Source organism: Grampus griseus, assembly GCF_964374135.1.
Source record: "Grampus griseus genome assembly, chromosome: 10".
NCBI classification, from domain to species: Eukaryota; Metazoa; Chordata; class Mammalia; order Artiodactyla; family Delphinidae; genus Grampus; species Grampus griseus.
Window position 1 is genome coordinate 24,370,462 of NC_139004.1, and position 18,514 is coordinate 24,388,975.

At 43.4% G+C, this 18,514-nt stretch overlaps 1 protein-coding gene across 1 annotated transcript; it reads left to right on the forward strand.

Moving 5' to 3' along the window:
* Positions 1-1,188: 1,188 nt before the first annotated feature.
* Positions 1,189-17,507, forward strand: GCM1 (glial cells missing transcription factor 1; the record flags this gene model as incomplete). The annotated part of the gene is made up of 5 exons (XM_082664073.1): positions 1,189-1,263; positions 12,235-12,487; positions 13,497-13,609; positions 15,241-15,369; positions 16,773-17,507. 5 exons carry the CDS (start codon positions 1,189-1,191, stop codon positions 17,505-17,507), a joined length of 1,305 nt encoding a protein of 434 aa, XP_082520199.1.
* Positions 17,508-18,514: the final 1,007 nt, after the last annotated feature.

The window sequence follows — 18,514 nt, forward strand, 5'->3', positions numbered from 1 at the left end:
CAAAATGATTGTCTTTTTTTTCCCCCAGACTTGAACACTTTAAATTTCTTTCCTTCTTTTTTTTTTCCTTTTCTTTTCTTTTTCTTTTCTTTCTTTCTTTCTTTTTTTTTGGTGGGGGGTAAATCCCCTTTAACCAATTATAACTAGAAACTAGTATTTCTCATGGTGGAAAAAAACACAGTTTGCACAAACATTTTTGAACATCTATTGTTTATACAATACAATTTAATCAGAGTAAAGTCAGACAGAATTTTCTTGTAGGGGGCAGGGAAGAGTGAGATTGCTAAAGATAAAGCCAGAAAGTCTTGAAGGGTGCTTTGAATTAAACAAAGTTGAGAAACACTATTTTAGAGCAATAGTTCTCAAACAGTTTTTACCCCCAGGGGACATTTGGCAATGTCTGGAGATATTTTTTAACAAGGAGGGGTGGGTTCCTACTGACACCTAATGGGCAGAGACCAAGGATGCTACTGAACATCCTACAATGCACAGGGTAACCTCCACCACAAAGAGTTATCAGGTTTGAAATGTCAATATCGCCAAGGTTTTAGAGGAGTCTATCGTTTGATGATATTTGAAGCTATAAAATACATACTGGATTGTTCATCTCTATGGAAATTTAGATTTTAAAAAAGAGTTCTAGACACATCTGATTGTGATGTTCCCCTCTTGTAACACACCCCAGGTTAGCTAATTTATGAAGGTGTATCCATGGAAACAACTCTAAGCCAGTTATCCCTCCTGCCCCAACACAGGTACACGGAGGATAAGGTTTTAACCATTGGCTACAGGTGACAACGGTCCTTACTAAGGCCTTTCTGCTTGGGGCTAGCAATGAGGAAGGAAGCCTAAATCTGAGAGTGAAAGTGATGATCTCCTTTTGATTTCCCAAGGTCAAGCTTTATTTCAGCAAGGTCACTAAGGGCTCCTACATTTTGGTTTTGTTTGTATGTTGGTGCTTGCCAAAATATCAATGAAACAGGCTTTTCTGGCAGACGAGCACTGATTTTTATCACTTTAATGGTCAGTATTACTGTCATTTATTTTTTAGTGTCAGAAGACAGTCTACTGGTCTAAACTGCCTGGGCGGACTAATCCAACTGTGTTAAGAGCCTTTGAGAGCAAAATTCTCAAGCACTCCTGAGGGCAGTTGGACAGACGGAAACCTGTGGGCGACCCGACTTTATCATGGAACTTGAGAACGTTGATTCTGAGGACAAAGAGACGTTAAGCTGGGATATTAATGATATGAAACTGCCACAGGTATGTACTTGCTTTAACACTGGCTTCAGCATTTGGCTGTGAAGCCTTGACCGGTAACTTGCTAAGACCTGGAAGGAACTTGGTGAGGGTCCCAGCTGGGTAAACACTTCTCCTCCAGAGCTTCGGCTGGACATCTGACTGAGGACTTTTGAGAGGAGGTGCTAAGATCTACGAATTGAGCAAGCCCTTACCGACCAGACTCACCCGGTTACAGACAGAAGCAAAGAAAATGTTACTTCCCTTCTCTTTCAAAGTTGGCTTGGCTCACATGGCACCCGCCTGCTAGCTAGTAAAACAAAATCCACGCTAATGTGTTTGTCCATAGATCGACCCTCTGTAATGCACAGGCTCCCATACTACCTTATTTGCTATAGTCATGGGTTTAACCTAAATCTGTCACTGGAATGTCCCGGTGAGAGTGCTCTTCTAGACCTTTTGTAACTAGTACACAGTCCACAGACATGGGGCTCCTCTCCAACTACAGAGTGACTTTCATTTCATGTTTTCTTTGCTTTATCTTTGGCAGTTGACTTTTTTTTTTTTTTTTTTTTTTTTTGGCTGCCTCGGGTCTTAGGTGCGGCGCATTGCATGGGCTTTTCATTGTGGTGCGAGGGCTTCTCTCTAGTTGTGGCATGTGGGTTTTCTCTGAGTTGTGGTGCGAGGGCTCCAGAGCATGTGGATTGTGTAGTTTGCGGTACACAGGCTCTCTAGTTGAGGCTCGCGGGCTCAGTAGTTGTGGTGCGCGGGCTTAGTTGCCCCAAGACATGTGGGATCTTAGTTCCCTGACCAGGGATTGAACCCACCACCCGTGCATTGGAAGGCGGATTCCTTACCACTGGACCACCTGGGAAGTCCCAGCAATTGACATTTTAAACTCTTAAGTTGGTGGAAAACATTAGTTGTTTTAATTTTTTTTTTTTTTTTTTTTTTTTTTTTGGCCACGCCACATGGCATGTGGGATCTTAGTTCCCCAACCAGGGACTGAACCCTGGCAGTGAAAGCACCAAGTCCTAACCACTGGACTGACAGGGAATTCCCAACATTAGTTGTTTAAAACTGACTTTCTTGACCTCCCTTTTTGGCCTTTCTTCCAGTGAAGAATGTTCCAGTGAAGAATGTTTTCACTGGAAATTGTTGGGAAAGGTGGCTGGGAAAGCTAAGACTGGGAGACCACCAGTACCATCCAGTGAAAGGTCAAGCTCATCTGCCTGATTCTGGAGAACAAGAAGTTTGAACTATCCCAAGCAGGGGAGAGAGAATGGAGATGCCACAGTCTTGATTTATAATCATTCCAGATTTCACTCTAATGAAGGCTTCCAGATCATTCCAAATTTCACTCTAGTGAAGTGTTTCTTTATAGATTTTTTTTTTTTTTTTTTTTTTTTTTTTGCCAAGCCCTGTGGTATGCAGGCTCTTATTTCTCTGACCAGGGATTGAACCTGTGCCCCCTGCCATGGAAGCGCAGTCTTAACTGCTGGACCACCAGGGAAGTCCCCCAAGTGTTTCTTCTGTTTCTTTTTATGTTTACCCTTAAATCTCCTCCCGTATTATCTCTGGGTAGGTCTTAGAAAAGCTGGGAAGCACCAAGTATGCCCTACTTTCCATCCATTTAAGGATGGTTCAATACACTACAGCTAAATCATGCAAATATCTATTTTAAGGATCTATCTTTGTAGTTGCTTGTAATTGGTTTACAATAGTTGTAGCTGTTTTAGAGGAAACTTTAAGGTAAATTTTAATTACTCCTGGCTCAGGGACCCATATTCCTAATTCATGATTGCAGCTCTCAAATAGAGAAGATGGACATCCTCAAAAACAAGAGTTGAAGGAAGCAGGTACATAGACGATTTTGCAAAGTCACATCGTAGAGTAGGAGCTTTAATGGGGTCTAAGAACCCTCTGAAATGGCGGGCAACACTGTACTAACGTTTATTTTTTCTGGGACAGAGGATTCATATCTTTCATCAAATCTGTAGACAAAAGGAAGAAACACTTCCCTGGAGGGGATCTCAGGGCTCATAAAAGTTCATGTTCCAACATGAATTTTCCAAAACTCAAGCATTCTCAGCTATCCAAGACATTAAAATGAGACATTTACAATAAAAATACACATTCAACTTTGGAAGTGTATCATTTTTAGTTCGTAGAAAAAGTTTGATTGTTCGTGGAAATAGGTAAGTGCCCTTCAATTCGTTAAATATGCCAGGGAAATGATTAAAAGAGCAAAATATTCCTTAGTATTTTCTGAGCAGAGTCAACACCATCCTCATCTGGGTTTATGCTGGCTTTGGAATCGTATCAAGACCTAGGTGAGGTGAAAAATAAAAGGTCTTGGAAGGATTTCCAAGCACAGTAGATTTTATACTTCAAGAGTGTTTCTGAAGGCAGAGTGGTGTATGGTGAGAACAGGGCTAGGAGACCAAGTCCTGGCTTTGAATTCCAGTCCTGCCTCCTTTTATTTGTAGAATTTCACGGGGTGGTTTAGCGTTTCTGAGGCTCCCTTTCCTCTTCTGATAATGAAGTGCTTGCACTAAATAGTCTCTTACGGACCCTTTCAGTTCTAAGAGTCTAGGATTCGGTGACCTGAGATTTGGAAGACGGCCTGCACCCTAGAATGGGGGCCGGGTGCCAACCACAGGGCCTGGTACGTGTTAAACACAAACAACAAATACGAAATTCACGAGTGATTGGCTCTATGGCTTATCTGTGTGACTCTAAACCAATCTATTTTCTTAAGTCTTCATTACCTCCTCTGTAAAATGAAAATAGTAATTCCTTAGATACCTTTCTTAAATGTCTAAGCTGTTTAGAACAAATGTGTTCTGTAGTGTGTAAGTTACAAGGAATTTTAATGGATGCTGCGAAGGAAGAAAAGGACTAAGTTCAATGAAGTTAAGCCAATTTTTTTTTTGGCCACACTGTGCATCATGCAGGATCTTAGTTCTGACCAGGGATCGAACCCGTGCCCCCTGCAGTGGAAGCGCGGAGTCCTAACCACTGGACCGCCAATTTCTCTACTGCCAACATGGTGCCTTTCTTACTGCACTGGCGGCTCTCCCAAGAGGAAGTTATTGGCATTGTTGCCCTATCATAGTTTTGACTACAGAGCCCTTTTTTCATGGAGCCCCTTGGGCGATGAGTGTGCCTCAGACCATCTGTTCGAGCATTAAAACATATGTTTTAAAGGATTACATCTATAATAACATGCACTGGCTTATTACTATTATACATTTCCCCAATTTCATTCTTTTTCCCACCCATACAAAGAATTTACAGTTTATTGTTCATATTTTTATATTCTTGCCAGGATTCCTGCAAATTCCTGTAGCTTGTAGACAAATTCCTTTCTTATTAATGCACCCCCCTGCTTCAAGTTTTGAGATGGTTACAAGAGTGCTCACTGCATCTTTTGGTCCTGGGAACTCCATAGCCCTTTATACATCCCAGATAGATCACGATCTGTGGGTTAATTTTTGGCAACAGTGAACAATGACATCCTTATCAGGATAGCAGAGATTTTTGAGTGCCGGGGATGTGCCAGACACCATAGCAGGCTCAGGGATACAGGGGCCGTTAAGCTATGCTAACTTTCACGGAAGGGCTCATGATCTTCTGGGCCAGTGAAGCAATACCAGTGTCCAAACAGAGAATCGATGCTGTGTAGAAAAATGCCGGAGGCGCTGAAAGAGGACGTACGTAATTCAGCATGACTCAGGCATGGGGAGCAAGGCGTAACATCTGGCAAAAGGCTCTCTGGACACATACATTGTAAAAGGTGAGAGGATTAGGGCAGGTGAAGATAAGAAAATCCAGGCAGAGTAGAGCACTTTGAAGACTGTTCAAAGGCTACATATGGGGAAGCTGTGCACGGACAGCAAGGGGAGCTGGGAGGCTACCGGCGTGAAAGGTGGTTTGGACACAGGCTATCCTAAGATGATTCAGTTATTTTATTTTATTTTTTAAATTTTTTTAAAGCATTCTTTTTTTAAAAAAAAAAATTTATTTAATTATTTGGCTGTCCCAGGTCTTAGTTGTGGCACACGGGATCTTCAATCTTCTTTGCGGCATACAAACTCTTAGTTGCTGCATGTGGGATATAGTTCCTTGATCAGGGATCGAACCTGGGCCCCCTGCATTGGGAGCACGGAGCCTTAGCCACTGGACCACCGGGGAAGTCCCAATTCAGTTATTTATTTTTTTTTAAAGGCAGTGGGAAGCCGTTAGGCTTGTTGAGCTGGAAAGCATCATGATCAGATCTAGGGCTTGGATGGTCTCTTGCTCTCACTAAATCATCCCTCCGTGGATTTGTTTCATGTGTTCTTCTCCCTGCTTTAAGCTGCATGTATGTCTTTATAAACCTTCATTCACTCGTTTCTGATCACTTGTCTAGCTTCTGGTTATTTTGATACCACTTCTCCTTTATCCAGCCTCCACAGAGTCAGCCCAGAATTTCAGGCACTTAACTTACTCAAAACCATCATTGATAAAAGCCTCTTTATTCCAGACCAATGTAGTACACTAATTTTGCTTTCCCTTCCTATTCCATTAAACTACATTTGCATTTTCAAAGTTCAAATATAATTGCTTTAGGGTTTGCTTGGTCCAAGCAGCAAATGTCTGGGGTTGGGTTAGTCTTACCTTTATTAAAAATGTTCACTACATGGTTCATTACAGGGATACTTCTTATTAATACTGATTGTGAATACTTGGGAGCCATGAACCCCTAAGAAATTTATTTATTTTTTTCCTGGTTGAAAATCAGGAAGAAAACCAATTGCTTGTTCTCCTAAATAGTACCCACTGAGCAGGGAGATGGAAGCAGCCACTCTGCTCCCAGCACCTGCCAGGTTCTCTGAGCAGAAGCACAAAGTGTTCCAATAGCCCCACAGCAGACAAACACCCCGAATCACTCTGTTCATGAACATGAGCAGTTTCCAGATGAAACCCATGACCAAAGCCACACCAAGCCATTAACTCACACAATTCCAAGGTTTAAGTATACTTTTTGCAGAGAAAACCTAAAACTATACATAGGCTAAACATAAATACAGGGCCACCTGCAGCCTGGAGAATCAACCCCAAAGAGGCCACGTCTCTGATGAGTTCATTCCCGGACTGTGATTTTAACCAGTACAATTTCCTTTGCCTCGATCTTAGGAGCAGAGGTGAATCTCTGAGCTTGTGCTGTGAATTTGTGTGGTTAAATGTGATCAGAACAAGCTAGTTGTAATCAGATGTGTCTTGGCTCTGGGGAGCTAAGGGGTATCCAGATTCTGGATTTCTGGTCAATTATTATCTGACTGCACCATCAGGTCACTTTGTTGTTGGTCCGACGGGGACACTCGTAACTTTGTCCTCTTTGTCCAGCATTGTCCTTGATCTCAAGGTCATTTGAACTCCCTGGGACAGTTCCACGTATATGGACCCCGTGGTCATTGGGTCCCCCCACTTTTGGGACCAGAATTCTTCTATTACCCTGTGCTTCTGGGGTCGTGGGGGTGGTAACAGAGACTCTCCCTGGGTGCCCAGGAGGTCCCTTGCTTAGCTGGGTGGAGTTGGAAAGGAAAGGGAGAAGAGAAAAGAGGGGGTAACAGAGTTTGAAAGCTGGGGCACTCTGTCCCACCTTAGTGTTATCTGAACAAATAAGGAACTTTTTCTCCTGCATCTTGACCCTTTAACAAAGGTAGGAAATTGCAAGATTAGTCCAAGGAGTAATGCTTAACTCAAAAGCATTTTGTTGATGAATTTCTCCCTTTGAAAACACTTGGAGTTGGGTTTCCAGTTGACTGGGAGAGATAAGTTCCTGAAAAGTTGAAGGTAAATCAAAGTGCTGGAGGAATTTTTTTTTCTGTATTCCATAAGTAACATCTAATTTTTTCCTCTCTCTGGTTTGTGTAAACGTGTATCTGTTTGCTAGCTCGGTTTTATTTGGAGACATTTATTTACAAGGAATTAATAAGCTATTCTTATTAAAGAAAACCTGGCAGATAATTGCTTTACATTAGAATAGATTATTTTCCAAGGGAAAAATCAAATTTAATATAATAACATGATAATGTAAATATTTTTGATACCTTATTTCAGAATTTTGATTTTACTTCATTAGTTTTATGTAATAGTGTATATTTAATTCTTAAGTTACCCTATTAAAACTTCAAGTAGTTAAATAAATTAGAATGAAGGGAGGATGAAGGGTGCTCTGATTGCATAGGGCAGCGGTCCCCAACCCTTTTGGCACCAGGGACCGGTTTTGTGGAAGACAATTTTTCCACGGACAGGGGTGGGGGGTGGGGGGTGGGGGGCGGGTGGGGATATGGTTCAGGTAGTAATGTGAGTGATGGCGAGTGATGGGAAGCGGCAGATGAAGCTTTGCTCACTCGCTGGCCTCTCACCTCGTCCTGTGCGGCCCGGTTCCTAACAGGCCAAGGACCAGTACCGGTTCACGGCCTGGGGGCTGGGGACTCCTAGCATCGAGTTTCAAAGATTTTGAGTGAGTTAGAGGATTAAGTCTCTTAGGGAAAGAAATTGCATACATAAGGCACAGAAATATTCATTAAACCCCCAATGATATTACTCATGAGATTATAAAATATAAATTTGTTATATTTACGTGTTGGAGACCTTAAGAATATTCCCTTTAAATTATAAACTTCTTAACCAAGAGGAAAAACAAAGAGTTACTCATGAAAAGTTAGAAATTAAAATAAACAGAAGATCTGAAAAGAAAAAAATGTTTTGTGGGGATTTGCTAAACAAGATTAAGAAATAATTATTCTTCCTTTTAAAAGTTTCCTCTCTAGTGCCTTAAATCTGGGAGCTTTTCAGAGTTCCTTATCATTCATTTGACACCTGGGTTCCTTTGCAACACTGGAATCTGGGTTTTCTCATAGCTGCAATGTCAAAAAATGTCAAAAAATGTCAAAAATCTCACTAAGTATCCAGGTCAAAAGACTGGTCATAAATAAATAGCCAAGAGAATATCTTGATGTAAATACACTTACTCTTAAGTAATTTTCTTGAGGTCATACTTTGTCAATCTTATTACTGCATTATTAATGGAATTGGAAAACTAGGGTACCAGTGGAAGAGCTGTTGAAAAAAAGTGCTTAACAGACCTTGGAATGTAGAACGTTTTGCGGGCTTTAAAACAAACCTCAACAATGCTAAAATAATCAAAAACACAGAATGTGTTCTCCAACTACAATGGATGCAAACTAGAAATTAATAGCAAAAGGCAACAGGAAAATCTGTAGATACATGGAAACTAAACAATATATTTCTAAATAATCCATCAAAGAGGAAACCTCAAAGGGAGATCAAAATATACATTAACCTGAGAGAGAGAAAAAAGACAGTGGAGCTCATTTCTTCCTCCACAGGCAGGGAGTACTGGCTTTAACTGGAGTGTTTGAGCCGCTCTCACAGACACTGTCATTCCTCCTGGTTGGTGGAATCTAGGCCCCTCACCTTTAAAACATGAAAATCCCAGCTTTCCTTCAAGTCCACCTCACCCTTTTCTCTGCTGCCCTGACAACTGTGCTTTGTATTTGAAGAATTCAAATCCACAGTCCAAATTGCTAAAGGTTCATAGTTTAACATTTTAACCTACATTTTTATTATTTCAGAAGATAAAATATTATGTTTTCTGTAGCATTTCTGTGGCAGAAGACAAGAGAGCACTGTTTAGAGCTTTAGGTCAGAAGGAAGAGAAGAGAAGCGGGTGGAGGAAGGAGACAGGGCTGCCTGCGGGGTTGCCTGAGGTCTTCTCCTCACCCCGGGCATTGAGTCTTGTCCAGCTCAGAATTACCAGGGAAGTCGGGGAGAGAGGGAAAGAACTGGAAAAAACAGCTCATTCAGCATCTTGGCCTGGCCAGGCCTCTTTCCTAGACACTCGACTGTAATTGCCCGATGGACCAGAGGGGACTCCTCCGGATGCCATCCCCCTTCTTCCTGCCCTTTTCGAGCAGCATTCCCTTCCCACGCTACAGGGCAGCAGCGGAGGGGCATTGTCACTGCTCTGAGAAAGGTCACTAACAAGATCTGCACCAATTAAGCTTTTGTTTTATAGGGGCTTGGCTTCCTGTCGAGCATGAAGTGACCTCTCTGGGGGTCATCTCTGTCCTAAAAGCTGGTGGCCCTCACAATCATACTGGCTGGTGTGTGTGGCCCCGGATCCGACAGAGTAACAGCTAACACTGATGTGGAGCTTGCTGTGTGCCAGGCACTGGTTTTATTTTATTTTGTTTTTAAAAATTGAAGTATAGTTGATTTACAATGTAGTGTCTGGTATGCAGCAAAGTGATTCATATATATATATTCTTTTTCATATTCTTTTCCATTATGGTTTATTATAGGATATTGAATACAGTTCCCTATGTCAAACACTGTTTTTTTAAAAAATATTTATTTATTTAATTTATATTTTTGGCTGCGTCGGGTCTTAGTTGTGGCACGCGGGATCTTCGTTGAGGCACGTGAGATCTTTCGTTGCAGCGCGCGGGCTTCTCTCTAGTTGTAGCATGTGGGTTTTCTCTCTCTAGTTGCGGCACGCAGGCTCCAGGTTATGTGGGCTCTGTACTGCGGCACACGGGCTCTCTCACGGAGGCGCATCGTAGTTCCCCGACCAGGGATCTAACCCGCGTACCCTGCATTGGAAGACGGATCCTTTACACTGGGCCACCAGGGAAGTCCCTGTTTCTGTTTTTGTTTTCTTTTCCACTATAGTTTATTACAAGATATTGAATATAGTCCCCTGTGATATACAGTAGGAGCTTGCTGTTTATTATATATATGGTAGTTTATATCTGCTAATCCCAAACTCCTAGTTTAGCCACCAACGCCCCCTTTGGTAACCATAAGTTTGTTTTCTATGTCTGTAAGTCTATTTCTGTTTTGTAAATAAGTTCATTTGTATCTTTTTTTTTTTTTTAGATTCCATGTATAGGTGATATCATATGGTATTTGCCTTTCTCTGACTTTCTTCACTTAGTATGATAATCTCTAGGTCCATCCTTGTTGCTGCAAATGACATTATTTCATTCTTTTTTATGGCTGAGTAATATTCCATTGTATAGATATACTACATCTCCTTCATCCATTCATCTGTCGATGGACACTTAGGTTGCTTCCATGTCTTGGCTGTTGTGAATAGCAGGCACTGTTTTGAATGCTCTGTGTGTGCTAACTCGTTCAGTCTTTCTTCACAGCATCCCTGCCAGGCAGGTGGTCCTGTGACCTCCATCTCACAGAGCAGGAAGTGGAGCCCTGAGAGGGAAGGAACTATTGTAAAGCCCTCACCCAGGGCCTTCACAGGCTGTGCTCTTACCAGGGGCTGGTAAGCTCTCTGTGAAGGGCCAGATAGGAAATATTTTAGGCTTTGTGGACCATACAGTCTCGGCTGCGACTACTGGACGCTGCCATGGTGTGTAAATGTATCCACAGACAACACTTGAACGAACACGGCTGGGTTCCAATAAAACTTGATTTATGAAAACAGGCATTGGGCTGGATTAGGCCCATGGCCCTAGTTTTCAGACCACAACTCTTCGCTATCAACTAGTACTAACTCTCATGTACATAAGACCTCTCATTTCTATTCCCTCAGACCCACCTCAGTTCCCATGAAGTTCCGTAAAATGACAGCTATCATTAATTATATAAAATTTACTGTTCACAGCACATCTGCTCTCCACAGTACTTTTGTGAAGCATGTTTTATCAATGTCCCCATTTTAGAGAATAGCAAAATTCGGCTTCAGAGACAGTCACCGGCCCCGAGTCTCACATTACAAAGTTCTTTGGCATGTTCTAAACTTGAAATCTAACTGAAGAGACACCGACTTCCCTGAGTAGCTTTTCCATCCTAATGATGTTTGCTTTTTTTCCTTCTCAAACGTCTTGTCTTTCCTTTCTCATATCCTATGCTGTGTCTTCTTGTTGGGGAAGCAAAGCAGAGGCACCCTGATCTCTCTTCCTGGAGCTTCTAGAATCTTCTACCATAATCTTCTATAATCTTCTTGCTGAAAATGTTCTTATACCAAGGCTCTGGAAGCCACGGGGGTGGGCACAGCCTACGTTTGACGACTGAGACCCTTAATGATTCTCACCCTAAGAATCTGTCAAACGCCACATCCTTTTGAGCCACAACTTCAGTGACTAACATTTATTCTGAGCTCCCTCCAGGCTAGGTGCTGTGCTAAGTAATTTTTATATATTATCCTATTTAATTCTCAGACCCACTTGAGGTAGGCAGGTCTAGTTAGTTATCTCTATTATGCAGGTAAAGAAACTGAGACACAGAAAGCTAAATAACTTATGCTATAAGGATCGAGTATCCTGTGTCTCTGCCCACTCAAAGGAGAGTTTAGTTAGCTATTCATGGGCAGGGAATTGTGCCCGTCCTGAGCAAGAACACAAACGTTTCCAGTCAAAGTAAACTCTTCCTCACTCCTCTGCCCTGTTTGAGGCGCGTGAACATGAGTGTAGAGCAAAGGGGAGAAAATCTCCACGGGGGACAAAGCGGCACTCCAGCCTTCCACCGCGTATCTCGGGTGGGTTCGTATAAACCCTCCGCTTTCCCAACAAGGTAACCACCGCCCGGCGAGAGACATTATCTCACTGCCCTGCCCCAGTGCTGTCCTCTTCATTGTGCAAGAGCACAGTCATGTTACTTCACCCTCCAACATTCTCAGTGAAACGGTCCTCACTCTTATCACCAAAGGCTAGAGAAACAGCGATCGGGGGAGAGGGGCGGCATCACAACTCACTCTGGTCCAGGGAGCAGATGTTGGGTGGACCCAGGAATCACGTGCTCGCGGCTGTGCTGCGTGTGCTCAGACCCTCACGGCGGAGTGAAATCCAGTTTGGTCTTTGCTAAAGCTCTCGTGCCCAGCTCTCAAGCGCCAAAAGCAGCTTTAAGCACAGTGCTGTTTTCCAGCTGAAACTATAATCATATTCTTTGTGTTTTCATCAGAATGTGAAAAAGACGGACTGGTTCCAGGAATGGCCAGATGCCTACGAGAAGCACATCTACAGCTCGGAGGACAGGAATGCGCAGCGGCACATGAGCAGCTGGGCCATGCGCAACACCAACAATCACAACTCCCGCATCCTCAAGAAGTCCTGCCTGGGCGTGGTGGTCTGCAGCCGCGACTGCCTAGTCGCTGAGGGCCGCAAGGTCTACCTGAGGCCTGCCATCTGCGACAAGGCCCGGCAGAAGCAGCAGAGTGAGTGGGGCTCCTGCCCCGAGGGGCCACGACGTCCGTCCCCGCACCTCCCAAGGGCCCATCCTTCGCACTGGAGGGTGGTGGAGACCAAGGCCGGTCCTTTAGGTTATCTTAAGGAAAGCCAGCCAGCTCCCTGGGCTCCGGTATCCGTGCCAAAGATATGCCACGCACAGGGCACCCACCATGAACCTCCCTCAGGTTAAGACGCCTGACTCGGGGCCTCTGTTAAAAGGAAGACACATCACTTAGGGAACTAACATTAATTCACCAGCACACCCACCTAAAGTTTAAGAGAAAGTTGTGTATCACGCTCGCCATCTCACATCTTGGGGAATGGGGTCCCCAAAATGATCTCAATGAGTGCTTTGATCTAGAGTGGGAGCCGGGACTGACTCTGAGGTTAGACTCAATTCCATGCCATTTAGGTTCATCCATAATCACATGCTGAGATAATTCTTCATTTTGTTTTTTACCATATTCATCAGATTGTGAAATAGATGCATTTGGCATTCCCTGTGCCTTGCCCACTTCAGACCTCAAGTTACTTCATGTTCTTTCCTTGTAATTTGTTTTCAGAACTTGCTCTCAGGGCAGGATCTGGTATCAGTCATTTACACTTTAGTGAAAATTTAGTAGCTGCGTTCTCTCCGTCATGTGGTTTTGCTCCTTGACCCTTAGTTCTAATTGTGAAGTGAAAGAATTTTTTTCTGCTTCTCTACAAAGAATTTCAAGTATCAGTAAATAAGGAGGGAGGGATTTTTTTTTTTTTTTTTTTTGCTCAAAGGAGCTCTCCCCTGTCCTGTAAGATATCCCGCTCTGTAGGCAACTGCTTCCTCTACCACGTGTGAAAGTGACCTGCGCTGCTTTGGTGGTCTGGGGTCATGCCCAGTGTACGAAAGCCTATAAAACTGTACCCAGGTGGATTCTCTGCCATCCAGGAATCTGAAATCGGCAGGGCCGCACAGACTCAGGTCACCTTCCTAAGTCGCCTTCCTCTGCTCCTTTGTAGGGAAACGCTGCCCCAACTGCGATGGGCCCCTGAAGCTCGTTCCCTGCCGAGGCCACGGGGGCTTTCCTGTCACTAACTTCTGGAGGCACGACGGACGCTTCATATTTTTCCAGGTTGGATTTGAGTTAGAGATTCCATTTCTCTTTAATTCATGAACTCTTCACAGAGCACCAGCAGGAGTTTCCTCCAGGAAATGCACAGGTGGAGGGGAGCCTGCACCCTTCCTGGGGGACCCTCTGGGCGAGCAAACACCTGTACCCCAAACCTTGAGACAGGAGTCAGGGGCTGGAGGCCAGGACAGGGGTGGCTGCCCCTGCCTCAGGCTCCGAAGGGGATGCTGCGGTCAGTAATCTGTTTAGGCAAGCACTGGCCTTCCACAGACCCAGCTCTGTAAACGTGGACACATTGCTTTACTCCCCTGAGCCCCAGTTTTCTGTAAAATGTGTTAAGAAGTCCTCATGGGGGAGGTGGTAGAAACAGTGGCCTCTGACAGTTGGACTGCCTGGGTTTGAGTCCGTGCTAAACCTGTCTGAAAAGAAAATGTTCTGATGTGTAGGGTTTGCCAGTTTCTGGGATATAACAATTCCCATCATGGCTGATATCGAGCCGGTTTTTTTTGTTTGTTTGTTTGAAAAAGCTAATTATTTTACTATATATTCTTTCATACTACTTATACGATCATAAGATTGAACATGGAGTTTCATGGCAAAGCACATTAAAAATTAATATTGAAGGTAAAAGAGAATAGAAGATATTAAGCTTGACAGAGGTTCTCTGGAAAGATTTCTTTGGTAGAAGTGTGCAAGATGAGCTGAAATTTTCTTTCCCTTCTTTCCTCTTTGTTAATTCGGTTTCCTCATCAAATATATTTTTTTTAATTTTAATTTTATTGGAGTCTAGTTGATTTACAATGTTGTGTTAGTTTCAGGTGTACAGCAAAGTGTCAAGCTGTTTTTACAACCAGCTCACGAATTCCTGAATGGCCAACAGTTGGCTTTCAGCCTGGCTGGCTCTGGCACACTTTGAATCCTAGCTCCCGCACGTACTAGGGGAGGTTTCCCAGGTGGTATAACCCCTCCATGCCTCCTGAGAAGGATGATAATGGTATAGCCCTCACAGCCTTGTGCCGAAGGTTCAGGGAGAATTATGTAATCAGCATTACTTGTCATCACTATGAATGTGACTTGGCCAGGCTGGGGAGAGACACCACGCAAGGAAGGAGCATCATCAGCAAAGGCAGGTGGGCAAGCAGGAGCATGCCTGGGGGGCTTGGGAGCATCTTAAAAGGATGCTCCGCCGAGGGGGAAAGGGCGGGTGCTGGGATGAATTGGGAGATATATATACCTCCATATACATATCTCCCATATATATTGACATATATACACTATTTTTTATACTATTGATACTATGTATAAAGTAGATAACTAATTAGAACCTGTTGTATAGCACAGGGAAATCTACTCAATGCCCTGTGGTGACCTCAATGGGAAGGAAATCCAGAAAAGTGGGGAGATATATATATATACATATAGCTGATTCACTTTGCTGTACAGTAGAAACTAACACAACATTGTAAAGCCGCTATACTCCAATAAAAATTAATTAAAACAAAAAAGAGGTTGCTCCAATCTTGTCTTAGTAGTCAACTGCAGCAATACCCAGTCCGATGGCAGGGCGCAGGATAAAGCTTTACGCACCGTGAAGCGCATCTAGTTATTTATTTCACTGCTTCGTCTCCTCTAAGTCCAAGGGAGAGCATGACCATCCAAAGCCAGAAACCAAACTGGAAGCCGAGGCCAGAAGAGCACTGAAGAAAGCGCACTCTGCGTCGTCCTCTGTCTCCTCGAAGATGAAGCAGGGCCCACAGATAAAGGTAACCTTGCCCCATGCAGCTTCACAACATGCGACGACTTCCCACCCCTGTGGTGGCGGCAGTAGATTTCCCTGTCCCTTACCTACGAATGAAGCCGAAAATCACATACCTTCAGGCTCACCTGTGAGTCAGCCTCTGCCAAAGAAACTGAATCTGCGGGTTTCCTCTTCATTTCTACCATCTTTGTAGCATGCCCTCAGCTGTAAAGTCCATAGCATTTCAGAATCATCTTCCCTACTACAATTAAAAAGAGACTCGAATTAGCACTTAACCTATGTTTGGCGCTCTGTATTTCTGATAGAACCAAGATGAAATGATCTGCACAAAACATGAGCCTCGTGCTTTTTCATTCTTCCCTAAAGCAGATGATTTCCTCAGCGCACTCCACCAAGGTGAAATAACCAGGCAGTTTCTGAAAACAGTGCTCATCCAGGGATGTGGGGCTGGAGGCTTCTTCCCGCAGTCAAACTGTGATGTGAAGCTCATGGCTTTATGGGTGTCATACTGTATGTTTGTGGGTTTGTCTGCTTAATAGTGTTACTAATTCCTATACTTTTTCTACTGTCCAATGTTCCACATTTCAGGAGTACAGAAATGAAGCCAGTCCATCCCTGGAGGCTCTAAAGTATCTTAAGAAAAAAAATTGTAATTTGAGTCTTTTGTAGGGAAATAGGAGCCCCTGAATCCCAATGACTGGTCTTATCCCATCTCCCAGCCCTGGGAGAAGTTGAAGGGTATTTCCTCCCACTCACCCTACCTGGTCACAGTCTTTCCAACCCCATCGGTCGATAGCTTTACATAAATAAGAGGATAACTTAATTCTCAACCAGATTCTTTCCTTGCGATTAACTGGAGGACAATTTACTTTCTCCATTGGTAAAAATAAATTGACCACCTCGTATTCCAGAGATCTACAATTTAACAAAATGAGTTCAAAGTCTCTTGAGAAAAGAAGTAAGCCCTGGTCTCGTGGAATCCACACAGCACTAAAAAATAGAAACGTCAAGGAGGGAAATGTGGTTCCCCTGAGAGTTATACTGAGGATAAGGTAAAGCTTTGAAGATAAAGTTTGATTTTTCTTAAGTAGCCCCTTACAAGTTTCTCACAGAGTCAGTTAGGATATCAGACTTGCGTTTGAGGGGAAACATTTTAAACACACTCCTGTCTGAGTAAAGGGCAATTCGGCCCTTCCTGGTTGGTCAGATTCCAAGCAGAAATGGCAGCAGCCTTTAGTTCTTCCAGGCCTTGGGTGCTTGTGCAAAGCCCTGCGTGTGTTTGTGCTTCAAGTATGCAAGGAATGAAGAAAATCTGCAGAGCACTGATTTGTGCAGGGTCACTCGTGGGTGCCTGGGGTAGTTAGGTCAGTTTAACTTATTAACATGAGTTTTCTCTTTCCTTTCCAGCCTCTTCCAGGTGAAACACAAAGTTGGGAAAGTTTAACTTGGTCTTTCCAGGAAGGTGTCCAATTGCCTAGTAGTTACAGTGGACATTTAATAGGTAACGCTCCCCAGCCGAAGGCACTGAATGATGGCTCGTCCTTCTCTGAGAGTTATGGTTTGGGGAGAACCTCTGACCCCAGAGACCCCACTCCCACCTTGGGCCCCACTCAGCTCTACGAGAAATGCAATTTGTCCAATAGTCGGGTCTCCAGCAGCCAGGACCTGCTTCAGCCTCCTGTCTCTGGAGTCTTCTCTGATTACAGTGATCTGCAAACATGGAATAAGAATGTTGCTTTGGGGAGAAATCCTTCCAATGAAAACAGTTGTCCCAGTTACCCTTTTCCTCTGACCAGCTGGCCTTACGACTTCTCCCCTTCCCAGAGCTCTTCAGAACCCTTTCTCCAGCAGATTCCCATGGAACCACCAGCACCCAAAACTAGCTGTCACCCCTTCTGGCCAAATCAAGGGGGTGAACTTTATGAAGAGAAGGTGCATGTGGATTTTAACAGCTACCACCCTTCCACCACTTGCCATTCACCTCAGGAAGACCCCTTTCTCCTCACCTACACCTCTCAGCCCCATCATCAATATTCTCTGCCTGGCAAGAGCAGCAAATGGGATTTTGATGAAGAGATGAGGTACATGGGTTTGGATCACTGCAACAACGAAATGCTTCTAAACCTCTGTCCTTTAAGATGATCCAAATCGGGAGACTTGTGCACTGCTGGTGGAAATGTCATTTCGTGCAGCCTCTGCGGCAAACAGCATGGAGGTTCCTCAAAAAATTAAAAGTAGAACTACCATATGATCCAGCAATCCCACTTCTAGGCATATATCTGAAGGAAATGAAATCACTATCCCGAAGAGTTATCTGCACCACCATGTTCATTGCAGCATTATTTACAATAGCCAAGACATGGAAACAACCTAAGACAGATGAATGGATAAAGACAATGTGGTGTGTATATATACACACAATGAAATACTATTGAGCCATAAAAAAACAGGAATCACGTCATTTACAACAACACGGATGGACCTTGAGGGCATTATGCTAAGTGAAATAAATCAGAGAAGGAAAGACAAATACTGTATGAACTCGCTTACACGTGGAAAATTTAAAAACCCGAATTCATAGAAATAGAGATCAGATTTGTGGTTGCCAGAGGTGGAGGGTGATGGGTGGGAGAACTGGGTGAAAGTGATCAAAAGGTAGAAACTTCCAGTTTTAGATAAATAAGTTCTGGAGATGTAATGTACAGTGTGGTGACTATGGTTAACAACACCGTATTGTATATTTGAAAGTTAAGAAGAGAATGGATCTTAAAAGTTCTCATTACAAGGAAAAATATATAACTGTGTGGCGATGGATATCAACCACTTGTTGTGGTAAACATTTTGCACTATATACATATATCAGGCCATTATGTTGTACACCTTAAACTTATACAAGGTTATATGTCAGTGATATCTCAATAAAATTATATCTCAGTAAAAGCGGGGGAGAAAAATGACCGAAATCTTTCATAGCCACTTAAAAAGCTGTTTTGGGAAATGACTGAAAGAATTTCTTTAGGAAATGGTTTTCAAAAGCTAACCACAGATAAATCAGAATCATGACAACGAGCAGAAGGCAAGACTTCTCTCTTCACACAAGTGATCTGTTGGCCTGTCCTCCTCCTTTCTAGTACTATAGGGGTACTAGA